This window comes from Pituophis catenifer, unplaced genomic scaffold, assembly GCF_029215685.1.
Source record: "Pituophis catenifer annectens isolate HBS135680 unplaced genomic scaffold, rPitCat1.0.hap2 SCAF_2, whole genome shotgun sequence".
NCBI lineage: Eukaryota > Metazoa > Chordata > Lepidosauria > Squamata > Colubridae > Pituophis > Pituophis catenifer.
This window is the reverse complement of record NW_027256882.1, coordinates 234,073,899-234,087,984: the sequence shown is the minus strand read 5'-3', so window position 1 is coordinate 234,087,984 and position 14,086 is coordinate 234,073,899. Positions and strand designations below refer to the sequence as shown.

The window sequence follows — 14,086 nt, the reverse complement described above, 5'->3', positions numbered from 1 at the left end:
TCATTGCTCTATTTTGAGAGGAAGAGCTTATAAACTTTTTTAAAAGGGCATTATGCGTCTGTTCAGATATTGGTTAAAATGCTCATTTTTAACCTCAAGTTTCGATGCATCTTATCCTGATACTTAAAAAGACAAGCAAAAGACAAATTATAAAACTTGGAATTTTTAAGAGAGATGCTGATGGCCCTAGGACAAAATCATACAATGGTAATTCTCATACCAAGAATTCTCAAAAAAGAATTAAAAACAGAATATAGCATACGATATATGCCAGAGCTCGATTGGATCAAATTAAAATTAATTTTAAACCAAGATACAAAGAATACATTTTAAAGGACTTCATGCTATTGTGGTTTACTTTCTTATGGTCAGCAGCAGTTGTAGAGTAAACACTGCAAAAATGCCCTACTCTGAAAGGTTTACTCTTGTAAAGATAAGAGAATTGAATCACAGGATGATGTTGTGCTTCACTGTAAAGTTTACAAAGGCATTCCTAATCAGCTACTAACAAGTCTTCTTAGCCCATTTTGGCAAAAGAATTCTAGGCGCAATTCTAGGCGCAAAGTTTGTGTTTATATCTTGGGCAACTTGCTGGAGAATTGTGGGAGTTGAAGTCCACACATCTTGCCAAGATTGGGGACCCCCGTCTAGATGTATGATCTGCAATTAACGTAAGTAAGGTATTTTGTGTAGCCTAATCCAACAAAATAAATCCTTTATTATAGAGTATATTATTATTATTATTGCATAAACCAATAGTAACAACTATGGCCCCTTTACAATTTGATTCACAGAATTCCTGAGCCCACATGGTTATAAGAAGTTAAAAAGTTGCCTACAGTACTCTCGGCATAAACTAATGGTTGCCCTTATTTTTTCATTACAGATTATTCTAACTGTACCTTTTGTGCTGCTGACCAAATTGCATCCTCTAAGTGAGTAGCAAATCCTTCACTAAGCCATTCTTCTGTCCAGTCACGTGCCCCTATGGCCAAACCAAACCAGGCATGAGCAATTTCATGGCACAGTCGTGTTCCGCAGAGGTTGCTTTCTCCAGATAACGTGCTCTGTGACAGGAAGATGATATGTGGGCTGCAAAATATGAATGAAGGAGAAAGTACATTACAGAGCTGTGTTTACAGCAATACATATACTTTATCAGTCTTGTCAGCCTGTTATTACTATATGCATGCTATGCCATGAGAGGTAGTTTATAGCTCAGACATTTTTAGGAATTAAGTTGCACTTTATTGTTTTCTGCCTGGGTTTCCAACTAAATATTCTGCCAAGTGTTTGTTTCATCAAATGTCTATTACCTGTAATAAGTAACCCAAACCAACGTTTTGTATTTTTCAAATTACAAGGCCAATTTCTTTCAATGGAAGCATTTATACTTAAACAAAGGCTAGGTGTAAATGTAATCCACAGATATTCTTAACTAAAGATCAAAACAACTATGGAAGGGAAAAAAAACAGAAAAGTGGACCTAGTATAAAATGCTGAAAACTATAAACTAGAACAACAAATAAGAGTAAAGTAAGCCTTCAATAGCCCATAGTTTATTATTCTTTACAAAACTATGCTTTTAAGATTACTGTTTGTGTAGTCAAAGAAGAAGAAATTGTCATTCCTGCAATAAGATTCCTATTCAAGCTGTATTTTCTCCTTGGTATTAATTCCATAAAATTATCTCTGTAAAAAATGCAAAGGTTGTTTTGGATTGGAGAGTCTTTGATATGTTTTTGGGAAAAGATGTCAGGTATCCATATCTGAGGAAAACTATAAGAATAGCTGTTAGTGTGGAATCTTTAGTGTTGTTAGTGTGGAAAGTTTATAACACAAATATCTGTGACGTTTACTAGTACTAGAGGTGGATATGGGAATTATCCTAAGGATAGGAAGCCATAGTCTGGATGGAAAATTGTCAAACAGATTGGCACCAGGTCAGTAAAAGAGATTAAGCTGTATGCATTCCTCTTATTTATTCAAACTATGTAGAATGTTTATATAGAGAGAATTAATTGGAAGAGGGTGAGCATGGTTTTAAAACATCAATAACCTACACTATGATGATGACATTTTTGGATATCGGTAGTTTAAAACGCAAATAATCTGCAAGATCTAGTAATGAAAGTGGAGGAACATAGTAAAAATAGGACTTAAATTAAATGTAAGAAGGCCAAACTCACTACAACAGATATAACAATCGGCCTTAGAATACTATGGGTAGTCAATAAAATGAACAAAAACTTTACAGGAAAGAACAATTCAGTTTTCACTTGCAACACACACACACACACACACACACACACACACAAATATAACAGGTTTAAAGAACAAAATAATCAAGTTAAGATGAAAAAGAAAAACAAAACATTAGCTCCACAAATCACCCTATTCCCCCAAGGTCTGGGTAAATGCAAAATTTTCTTTAAAAATCATTTATTTGCCATTTTCTCACATCTAATACAAGATAGACTTATTGAATTAAAGTAAGACTGAAGTATGAACTGCAGACTTTCCTCACATTTAGTATTGCATGTTAGATTAATCCTTCTTTTAATCTTACTAATGACACACTTTAGCACTAAACCTGAAGTCAAAGTTGCTTCGCAGAGTGGAGTTAATCAGCATATAAATTTAATGATAAATATATTTCCTTTCCTTTCCTTTCCTTGAGGTAGTAATGCATCTAATACATGTATGTACTACAAAGGTATTTAATGCGCATATGTTATAAAACTATAAAAGTATAAAAAACTATAAAAGTTATAGAATCACAAAATGACAGAATTGCAGCAGAAAAGACAAAGCTTGCAAAAAAAAATGTACAGTATTTTTAAAATAGTATCCTTATCTAGTATTTCTAAATACTGTTGAAACAGTGTTTTAAAACTCATGCTATAATGACCCTTCACACAGAAAGAGGACCATAACATTCTCTGCCACATTGTTTAAGAAACAAGTTCCAATTTAAGAAATGAATTTAGCAACCTCAACATTCCATATGATAAGCCACAGTTTCATTTTCCTTGTGTAAGTAATTGAACTAATATACTTAATATTTAAATTTTTATTCTAGTTCATATAAATCCATGCTTAAACATAGTTCTGGTTTCCTGAAAATTCTGCCTCAGCTAAATCGAAATCATAGATCCAATTTTCCTAGCCTTTACAGCCCAGACGGACACAAATGCTACATAGCAATTGCTTTCAGTCTTAAATTACTTCTAGCTTCTAGTACTACCTGATGGAATTTATTGTGGTCAGATTTTGCTGATTGCTTAAAGTTTCTATTGCTACTTACAGTAAGGTTTACACAAACTCTGGTCATCTCCCAGCAGGACTCCTTCAGATCGAAAAGCTTGCCCATTCCTCAGCACTGATTCTGCCTCCTTTGGCCACCAACTTTTTCAATCTGTCCATTTGAAGTTCTTTCTCCCATAGCTTCCAAAATGATAGCATACCACATGCCTTAAAAATGTCAGATTCTAGCCTAGCTGATTACTTTACTAATCTGGCATTGTAATTACTTGCAGGATGGGTTTTATGGCACCTCTAGAAACAATGCTTGTCCGTGCAACCAGAGCACAAAACTTTCTGTACAAGACTAGGTTTAGTGAAGTGCTAATTCTTTAATCTGAATGTCAGTATTGGAAATCAGCCAAGCCTGCAGCATAACAGCAGGGTGTGTATGTGTGTGGTTGGGGGGGGGTGTTCAGTTGTTGAATTTCAACATCTGGAATGTAGCCAGTTGGGAAAGTTGAGCCAAATTTTTTCTTAAGGTGAGGTTTGACCTTATTTAGTTCATACCCTTTCAGCAAAGAGTAGGCTTAAGACAGATAGCCTCTTCTCTAAGGAAGTCTCGGGGTTCCAGACAATTCCTGGTATATAGCAAAATGGTTCAAAGGATAACTAACACTTAGTTTGTTTATGGAAATTCATTCTAATCAATTCTAGCTCCAGTAACTTATTGTATCTTCTGCTAAAAGGGACAGTAAGCTGCAAAGAATTACATTTTTGTTAAACTTTAGAGAACAAGAATATTTACAAATTCCGTGAAAAATAAATTTTGGACAAGTTTTCCAGAAAATGGGATAGCAAAAATTCTCTGGAAATGGTTTTATATATGGAGAACAGGTGAAAGAGAAATCTGAAACCAAATGTGCTTTATTTGCTTCAGGGTGCCTAGATTTGAGTGTTAAAACAATCCCAGCAGGAAATGTAAGTCATTATTGTCCACCCACATTTCATCCTAAGCTTCTCTAAATTAATTTCCACCCAAAATTCTTCTCAGCTTCTAGTCTGTGCAAGTCTCACTACTGATCAGTCACATGCCATAATAGGCAGCTTCCTACTATAACTAAGTACATCGAAGACAGCGGTCGTACATCTTAGATTTTATGACTTTTAAAACAAAGGAACTCCCATAACATAGGACAGTATTACATTTCTTAGAAAATGGCATAATGCAAGAACATGAAAACAATTTGTAAATAATATTTTTATTAAATACTGCAATTAAAAATATAAGAACTAATATAAATCAAAAGTGATATCAAAGAATGTGATATAAAAGAATATAAAGAAAAAATAGAAAGTGCAGAAAAGGAAAAAAAAAGATTGGAAAAGGATAGAAAAGATAGGAAAAAAATAAGGATATAGTAAAGTAAAAGAAAAGAAATATGTAAAAAATTCTCCCTTCATAACAAGTATAAACAATTTTAGTAACTTCTCACCCTCTCTTAAAACAGGGATCCCCAAACTCTGGGCCACAACTTTTCTGTCTGGGAAAGCTCTGGGTTATCAAAAGTCTCCCTTACTGCTCTTGCACATTCCAACATACTATCTAGTTTTAAAAAATAATTTAAAAAAGCAACATCTTCCAATGGAAAGCATTTTTATAACTAATTTCAGAATCTTATTTCAAATCCACCTGCACTATTAGTCTGTTTGTAACTATGCAAAATCAATGTTCTAATCACCCTTTTATTTGGTTAGAATCCTTCAACTCCCAGCTGTTCAACTCATTGAACTGATCACAAAAATCACATTTTCTGGAATCTACTCATAAGGAGCAGCTTTCTGCTCATCATCTCACCTTTTTTGGAGCGATTTCATCTGCCAGAATTCAGTATCTGGCCATCAATCTTCACTGCAATGCTATCCATGCTCCTTCAGAAACATCTAGTTTGCCATTAATCCTCTCTGAAACTAGAAATGTTGAGGGAATGGACTACATTGAATTTTCTTTATATAGTGAAGTTCCACAGGACTGTCCTGCATTTCCTCAAAATTGATATCAAGAACCATAGAAAAAGAACCACATACTTCAATGCAGTGTAATATACAGTACAAGTACAAGCTACAAATCTCTATAGGTGTCTTCTTTCCATCCTTTCAACATATTCCATAAAATAGGTTCGTAAGATATTTCCAAGATGCACTAATCCATCTTCTAAAACCTCTTATTATCCAACCCAACCCTTTCCTCAAAAATGTATGAACACCCACACTTCTCCATAAACAAGTTTCTCTCTCGGCATCTGCTTGCACAGCCATGTTTGAAAAACTATGGTTTCAACTTGCTGAAAATTCACACACCCAGTAACCAAAAAACACATGCATCCATAATCCACCTCCCACTCAAAAAAAAAAAAAAAAAAAATCAGAAAAGGCCAAATTCTGTTAAAAGAACTATCACAAAAGTTACTACTTAAGACTGAAACATTAACAAAGGAATAGAATCACAGAGAACAAGCAGCAAGAATAAACAGCATCTCCCCTAGACTCTATCCAAACTACCGTAAGTCAAATTATGAAGAATAAAAAGTACCAAGGGGGAAAAAGTACAGAAGCTAAAACACACAATGACACTCCCTTTTAGCACAAAAACCCCCACTGAGAGGACTAACTATACAACTTGGGGTACTGCTTTGGATACTTTTAAGTAAATGACCCCTAACTGTGGTCTACACAGCACTACAAAGAAATGGCCCAGAATGAATCAAGTAAATAACATTCCAGACATACTGCTGGCAGCCTTTGGGCCATTTGGCTGAAACTGAACAGAGGAACTTAGGGACTAAGAAGCAGACACACATAAGGAGTTTGCACTTTAAGTGTAACTTGTATGGCAAGCTGGGAAAGTTATGCTAAGCTTATATTTTCAGTTTCTTGATTTGTAGTTCTTTAGATTTAAGCAACAAGAAAAGTAACACACTGTCTGTTATACTGAGGCAAAAGAAGCAAAATTATAGGCCCAAAAGTCTGATCAGCAAAAGAAAATTTAATTTTAAGGCATCTGCTTCATCCAGCAGTCCATGCAGGCGCATGGTCTGATTTGGGCCCAAATCTACTACTGGTCTCCCACCCTGGCCCCACAAAGCCACCCCTACCCCCAAGGATCCCTCTCTACTAACTCATACAGATGTCCCAAACCTTCTTTTGCTTTAATTTGCTGTCCTAAAAAGACCCAAAGAGTCTCAAAATCTCCCTCAGGACTTTGTAACCTTCATATCAGTGGTGGGTTGCTACCGGTTCGTCCTGGATCGGGCAAACCGGTAGCGGCGGCGGGAGGCTCCATCCACCTGCCCGGACGCTTCTGCACATGTGCAGAAGTGTCACATGTGTGCATGCGCACAAGCAAACCAGGGGCGGGTTTCAAACCTGTCGCTACCAGTTCGTTCATGGGCGTGCTCACGCACACGCGCAACACTTCTGCAAAGCGTCCAGGCTGCTGGGTGGAACCTTCCACCGCTGCCACCGGTTCACCCAATCCAGGGTGAACCGGTAGCAACCCACCACTGAAGCAAATCAGTAGCAAACTAAATTGAAACTCACTACTGCTTCATGGCTTAGGACCCAGTACTTGCAAGACCAACTTCTGCCACCAATAGCCTCCCACCGGCCAGTCCGCTCACACAGAGAGGGATTCCTCAGGGTGCTGTCGGCCACGCAATGTCGGCTGGTGACACCCAGGCAGAGAGCCTTCTCTGTGGGAGCTCCTGCCCTTTGGAATGAACTGCCCCTGGAAATACGCAAGATCTCCGACCTCCTTGTGTTTCGCTGTGCCCTTAAGACCCTACTGTTTCGCCAGGCAGGGCTAACTATGTAATTATTTTAAATTGGGAGTTTTAAATTGGGGGTTTTAATCCGGGCCGAAATTGTGTAATATTTTTAATAATTTTAAATTTTGATATTTGTATATTTTTTGTTTTAAAATGGCTGTACACCGCCCCAAGTCCTTCAGGAGAGGGGCGATATAGAAATAAAATGTATTATTCATACTTATTTATTTATTTATTTATTTATTTATTTATTTAATCAAATTTATATGCCGCTCTTCTCCCATAGGACTCGGGGCGGCTCACAGAATAGAAACAACATAACAATAAAATAGTGCTAAAACAAGCCAATTTAAAATCCCCAGACAATTAAAACATACCTGGCCTTGGCACCATAACAACAAAAAGAAACCCCCTCTAGTCAATCCACTTCCATCTACTGTAGTTTTTAAAAGTCACTTGTTGTTTCTTTTCATTTTCGACTTTAATTGAAATATTCCCTCTCCCCACCACCACTATTAGGAGGTTTCTTTCAAAGTGACATTTGTCCTTCAACAGCATTGGGAATTCTCGGACTTGTTTATCTTTTAAGTTTTTCTTTCCATTCTTTTAAACTCTGTAGAGTTGTTCATCAGGACACCTTGCCCTGCTGTTGTTGGTGACTTAATTAATTATAAGTGGATAAATTTGGTGACAGTGAATTAAAATGGAAGTATTACTGAATCCTTGTCAGATTGTTCTAAGAAATGTGTGATCGTTCTGGTTTGGTACAAAACAAATTCTGCAGAGATCTCATACTGAAGTTATGGGATGAGTTGGGAAAAACCAGTATGACTGTTGCCTTTTGTCATCTTCAGCTGCTGTTGCCATTCACCCCTCATCTTTCCAGCACTTGCTTTCCCTTCCTTCCCCTTGGTTGCCACTATAATGTGAAGATCTCCAGGCGTAAGGGAAACTTGAACTTCTATTCCTACTTCCTGCTTCAACAAAACCATCAAAAGGAATCTATAGTATTCAATTATACTGTTTCCTTTATGTATAAAGAATCATGGTTTCCCACAACCCTTACTGATTGAATTAATGGCATGGGTCTTGCTTAAGAGTTGACTAGAGCTTTTTGCAAAATACAGTTTCTGGTTCATATGTAATCACAATCAGAAACAGGTCCAATGAAACTATTAACAGCTGAGTTGTTTTCCTAGCTGCCCTGGACTGAAGAAGAAAAAAACATGAGATTTTCCTTAGATTCATGGAAGCTTATGTAGCCAAATATGACTTGACTACCATGTTTTCTAGATGGAATGTTGGCCTCTCCCAACATTCTTTTATGGCTCAAATTAAAACTTCCTTTTAACACTGAAGAGAATATAATGAGTGTCATTAACTTGTTTCTTTGGTTAAAGTCAAAACAAGTATGATTATGATTTGACCAACTCTTCTAAAACCTGGGAGAGCCTCAGGGTGCTATGTTTTCACAGTTTGTAACACAGCATGAACCCAAATTGCAAAACTTCAAAAACAGGCCAGAACAGGTTCATGGGTAGAATAAAAAGAACTGAAAACCGCACCTTGTTTTTAAATATATCTATACGTGCATACATATTTGTGTTTGTTAAGCATACACATGTACATATGCATAATAGCTATCTATCTATCTATAGATAGATATAAAATATCTATCTATCTATCTATCTCTATCTATCTATCTATGCAATTTCTCACAAAAAGTTGAACTTTGGTAAGGCTTCACATTTCAACTCATTCAACAGCAAATTAGCATCTACATTAGTATCTTTGGGATTTCTTTCTACAAACGAAATTATGCCAATCATCTCTCATCTATTCTCTGTGTTCTTGCTTCAAAAAATAGACTTAAAAACCCAATTAGAACAGAGCATGAAAAACTGAGACCTAATTCTCAGATTCACTTTTCTGATTTAATAAATACAAAACTTAACAGTCCTCTAAACATACATTAATGTTTAACTAGAAAACTAATTAATTTAGAAAGCATATAAGACTTCCAACAGGACTGAAATGTTTACTGAAGATATGTTATAGTAATTTCTTCAATTTTTTTGTGTTTCCTAAGCATCTAGCTCCCTTCAGAAGACAAAATGGAAAAAGAGTTAGGTTTTTTTGCATACCTTTTCAACTTATTTCAGGAGTAGTACTGATCCAGAAAGAGCTCCTTATTTATTAGGCGAACATTTCATGTGACCCAACAAATCTAATGGGCAGAATCCATGTCTCTTTAGCAATTCTGTGCAAAAACTAATCATAGATTAGTGGCTGCCTTGAATCTAAGGCAACATTTAAAGAGAATCCAAAGACAACCCAAAATTTTGGCATTAGTTAGGAAGAAAAACACGCTACAATTACTCTGTATTTCTATGATTCATTTGGCAATTAGCAAAATAATAACCCAAATTATCACACGATACATTGCAACTACACATCCTTTTTCATACCCTATGCCAGTTAAGACCATTAATCTACCAAATTTATACTTGTCTACATAGATTTATTACAATTAGGGTTTCTAATAAATTAACTGGAGATAGTGCACTTATTTTTATTTTTATTTTTAAATAATTTTTATTTTTTTTTCTTTAAAAACAAGAACAGAAACAAACACAAAACATATATTTCCATTTTACAATAGTTTCATATCAGTCTTCTTTTAAAATTCAAGCTTTTCCCCTCCTCGTCTTTACATATATTTATATTTGTGGTTTCCTTATTCCTTATTTATGTATATATTTCTTTATATGTTATACATATTATTGTATTTATATATTACTTTACATATATTGTCTGTTTAGTGGCATATTAGTAATCCTTCTTACTTGCTGTTCCTGACCTCTAGCCATTTATACCATTTATTCCATAAATAATATTCCGTTTCATCTTTTTCTTTTCTCTCTTTCATCAATTTGTCCATCTCTGCACAATCAAGATTTTCCGTATCACCTCTTCCTCTTTTGGTATAGTGTTGCTTTTCCAATTCTGTGCATATGTTATCCTGGCTGCCGTTATAATATGTAAAATTAAATATTGTATTTCTTTGGTATAGTTTCTGGAGAGTATTCCCAATAAAAATAGTTCCAGTTTCCAGTCTATATGGTGTTCAGTTATCTCTTCCAGCTACTTTTTATTTTAGTCCAATATTGTTTTGCAGATGCACACCTCTACCATAAATGATAATATGTTCTGTAAGATTTCTTACATTTCCAGCAAATCGGTGACATATTTGGAAACAATTTGGCAAGTTTCGCTGAGAGATACTGCACTTAAAGGGGGTGGTGCGGTGGTCTAGAGGTGGAGCTCTCACCTCACAATCAGGAGGCTGTGAGCTCAATCCTAGGTAGAGGCAGGTATTTCTCTCTCTGGGCACAATGCGGAATATATCCGCATTGGCAACAGGAAGGGCATCCAGCCAGTAAACACTCTGCTAGATCTATTCAGTTGCCCGACGCCAACCCGAAAGGGATTATGAGGTTGTTGAAAGAAGATAATGATACTGAACTTAAAGCACAGGCCAATCTTTTATTGCAACAGATCCAGCTCAATAGATTACTTCGGTTTAATATTAATTTTTGAAAATATGCAGACACTTAAAATACAGGGAGAACTTGACTTACAACCATTCATTTAGCAACTGTTTGAAGTTTACAGAGGCATTGAAAAAAGTGATTTACAGACAGTCTCTGACTTAGCAGCATGGCTATGGTCATGTGATCAAAATGCATGCGCTTAGCAACCCACATGTATTTTGGACAATTGCAGTGTTCCAGGGTCACCACTAGTGACTTTTCCAGCTTTCAACAAAAAAAGATAGAGAGAGAGAGACAGACAGACAGACAGAGAGAGAGAGAGAGAGAGAGAGACAGAGACAGAGGGAGAGACAGAGGGAGAATTATCTGTTAGAATTTATGTCCATCTTTAGCTTGGGGATAATTTTATTAGGTATATTATTGAAAATGGCAAGAAGGTCAGTTAATATAATCTTTGGATGAAGCTTTACATTTTGCTTGAAGAAAAAAAATCACAGAAACAACTTATGGTAATAGTCATATTCACTGACTATGGCCAAGTTCAGTGAATCTGAACTTTTGATTGGGGGAAATCAAATTTTCTTAAAGGCTACATGGTTCAGTTAACAATTGAAGCGATTTGTTTAAAACAAAGGAAAAAGTTGTAAAATCAGGTGCAATGTCACTTAGCAATTGTCTTGCATAGCAATGGAAATTCTAATCCCAATTGTGGTTATACGTCAAGGGCTACCTGCAACTACAGAGAGTGCTTAATTTTTCTTATTTTATTTAAAAGGAAAGCTCTATTTTGATTAAAAATATGTTTATGCTTAAAAATATGCTTCAGGCCTGGGTACAGCACGGAAACGGCATTGGTCGCGTTGGTTGATGATCTCTGGAGGGCTCGGGACAGGGGTTGTTCCTCTGTCCTGGTCCTGTTAGACCTCTCAGCGGCTTTTGATACCATCGACCATGGTATCATGCTGCACCGGCTGGAGGGGTTGGGGGTGGGAGGCACCGTTTTACGGTGGTTCTCCTCCTTTCTCTCTGACCGGTCGCAGTCTGTGTTGACAGGGGGGCAGAGATCGACCCCGAGGCCCCTTATATGCGGGGTGCCGCAGGGATCGGTTCTCTCGCCCCTTCTGTTCAACATTTATGTAAAGCCGCTGGGTGAGATCATCCGTGGTTTCGGGGTGAAGTACCATCTGTACGCTGATGACATCCAGCTGTACATCTCCACCCCGGACCACCCCAACGATGCCCTTGAAGTGATGTCCCAGTGCCTGGAGGCCGTACGGATCTGGATGGGGAGAAACGGGCTCAGGCTCAACCCATCCAAGACTGAGTGGCTGTGGTTTCCGACATCCCGATATAGTCAGCTGGCGCCATCGCTGGCTATTGGGGGCGAATCATTGGCCCCCACGGAAAGGGTTCGTAACTTGGGCGTCCTCCTGGACTCACGGCTGTCTTTAGAAGAGCACTTGACGGCCGTGACCGGGAGGATTTTTCATCAGGTTCGCCTGATTCGCCAGTTGCGTCCCTTTCTAGATCGGGACTCGTTACGCACAGTCACTCATGCCCTCGTCACCTCTCGTCTGGACTATTGTAATGCTCTCTACATGGGGCTCCCCTTGAGATGTACCCGGAGGCTCCAACTGGCGCAGAGTGCGGCCGCGCGGGTGGTTATGGGAGCAACATGGAGCTCCCATGTAACACCTCTCCTGCTCGAGCTGCACTGGCTCCCGGTGGTCTTCCGGGTGCGCTTCAAGGTTTTGGTTACCACCTTTAAAGCGCTCCATGGCTTGGGACCTGGTTACTTACGGGACCGCCTACTACCATCAACAGCCTCCCACCGACCAGTACGCTCCCACAGAGAGGGGCTCCTCCAGGTGCCGTCGGCCAAACAATGTCGGCTGTCGGCCCCTAGGGGGAGAGCCTTCTCTGTGGGGGCACCGACGATCTGGAATGAGCTCCCCCCAGAGATACGGAGGATTCCGGATCTGCGCACCTTCCGCCGCGAGTTGAAGACGCTTTTATTTCATCAAGCTGGCCTCGCCTAAATCTTCTCCCTTTTAAGTGTAAATTCTAAATTTTTAATGGATTTTAAAATATGGGTATTTTAAATTATGGGTATTAATTCAGCCAAATTTATTTAATTCATTTTATTCGATTTTAAATTTTGTATATCTATGTGTTTTATTTCATGGCTGTGCACCGCCCTGAGTCCTTCGGGAGTAGGGCGGTATAGAAATTCAATAAAATAAAATAAATAAAATAAATAAATATTGTTTTTCTGTATGATATAAGATTCTGAGAATGCTACATATATGGTATAAGTCACCAACAACAATAAAATGGTCTATACCATTACACAAGCATGCCTCATCCTTTAAGTTTCCAGGTTGTTGATAAACATAAATAATCCCTAACAGTTTTTAATTCCAGTCTGACATTCACCATTTTGGACACTGATGAATGCTATTATTTATTTCCAGACAACTTTCCTTCATAGCTTTTTACTAGACTCTGTTCTATATTTAGGGGGTAATCTCTGTAATTATAGTAATTGCAGAGTTTATTGTTGTAAACATTAAAAGAAAAGAATACGACATGATAAAAACAATGCTAGATTTAAGATCAATTCAAGCTAAAATCTGGGCCCCTGCTAAGAATTTAAACAATGCTTTGTAAGTTTAAATTACAGCTAAACAAATGTAGCAGCCTGGCTACTAACAGCCAGAAATACATCTACAAGAAGATAATTCCATCTTTCAAGATCTGAAACCCCCCAAGTTTCTCTACCATCAATATTTTGATCCTGCTCTCCCTGTAAATGGGTCACTGGAGGACACAGTGAGTAATGTCCTCTATTACCTCTACAGTTATAGTTAGGAGCCTTTCTCCAAGGAGAAAACTATACAAGAAACCCAGCAATAGATCACAATTAAGAAATATTTCCCATTTGCAATCTTTGTTTCATAGCATTAATTGCACAAGTCTACTAACAATCATAAGGTGTGTAAAATTCTTATGCATGTCAGATGTGTAAACTCTTAGAATCTTAATAGTCAGGAATATGAGCCATAATAATCAGGAATATGAGCTTTTTACTGATACAGAATTGTCTCTAGTTTAACTTTTCCCAACCTAGCATCCTCCAGTTGTATTATGACTGTAATTCCTAAAACTCCCCACTTGTAGGGTCCCCCTCATATTCACAATTCCAATTTGAATACATCTGTTTCAATTACTGTTTCAACCCCTTGCATGACTTTAGCAATTTCCAGGTTTTGAATAAAAGCTTCTCAGAAATACTGCTGTAAATTATTTGTAACCGTGGAAAAAGCTTTTAAAAGCAAAGGAACAAAAAAATGAGTAGGAGTAGTCGGTATCTCAGCTGCACAAAGTTCATTTCAACTTTAAGAAAGCGTTAAAAAAGTATTATCACTGTCAAACTAAATTTACCTCGTTTACTTCAGCTTG

The 14,086-nt window shown here is 37.4% G+C and overlaps 1 protein-coding gene across 1 annotated transcript in view; it reads right to left on the bottom strand.

The window, feature by feature from the left end:
* The window catches only part of AOPEP (aminopeptidase O (putative)), a 207,280-nt gene that overhangs the window by 145,546 nt on the left and 47,648 nt on the right, over positions 1 to 14,086 (bottom strand). Inside the window, exon 6 of the mRNA XM_070938690.1 lies at positions 903 to 1,092. Coding sequence (XP_070794791.1) covers positions 903 to 1,092 — 190 coding nt within the window. The remainder of the gene's footprint in view (positions 1 to 902; positions 1,093 to 14,086) is intronic.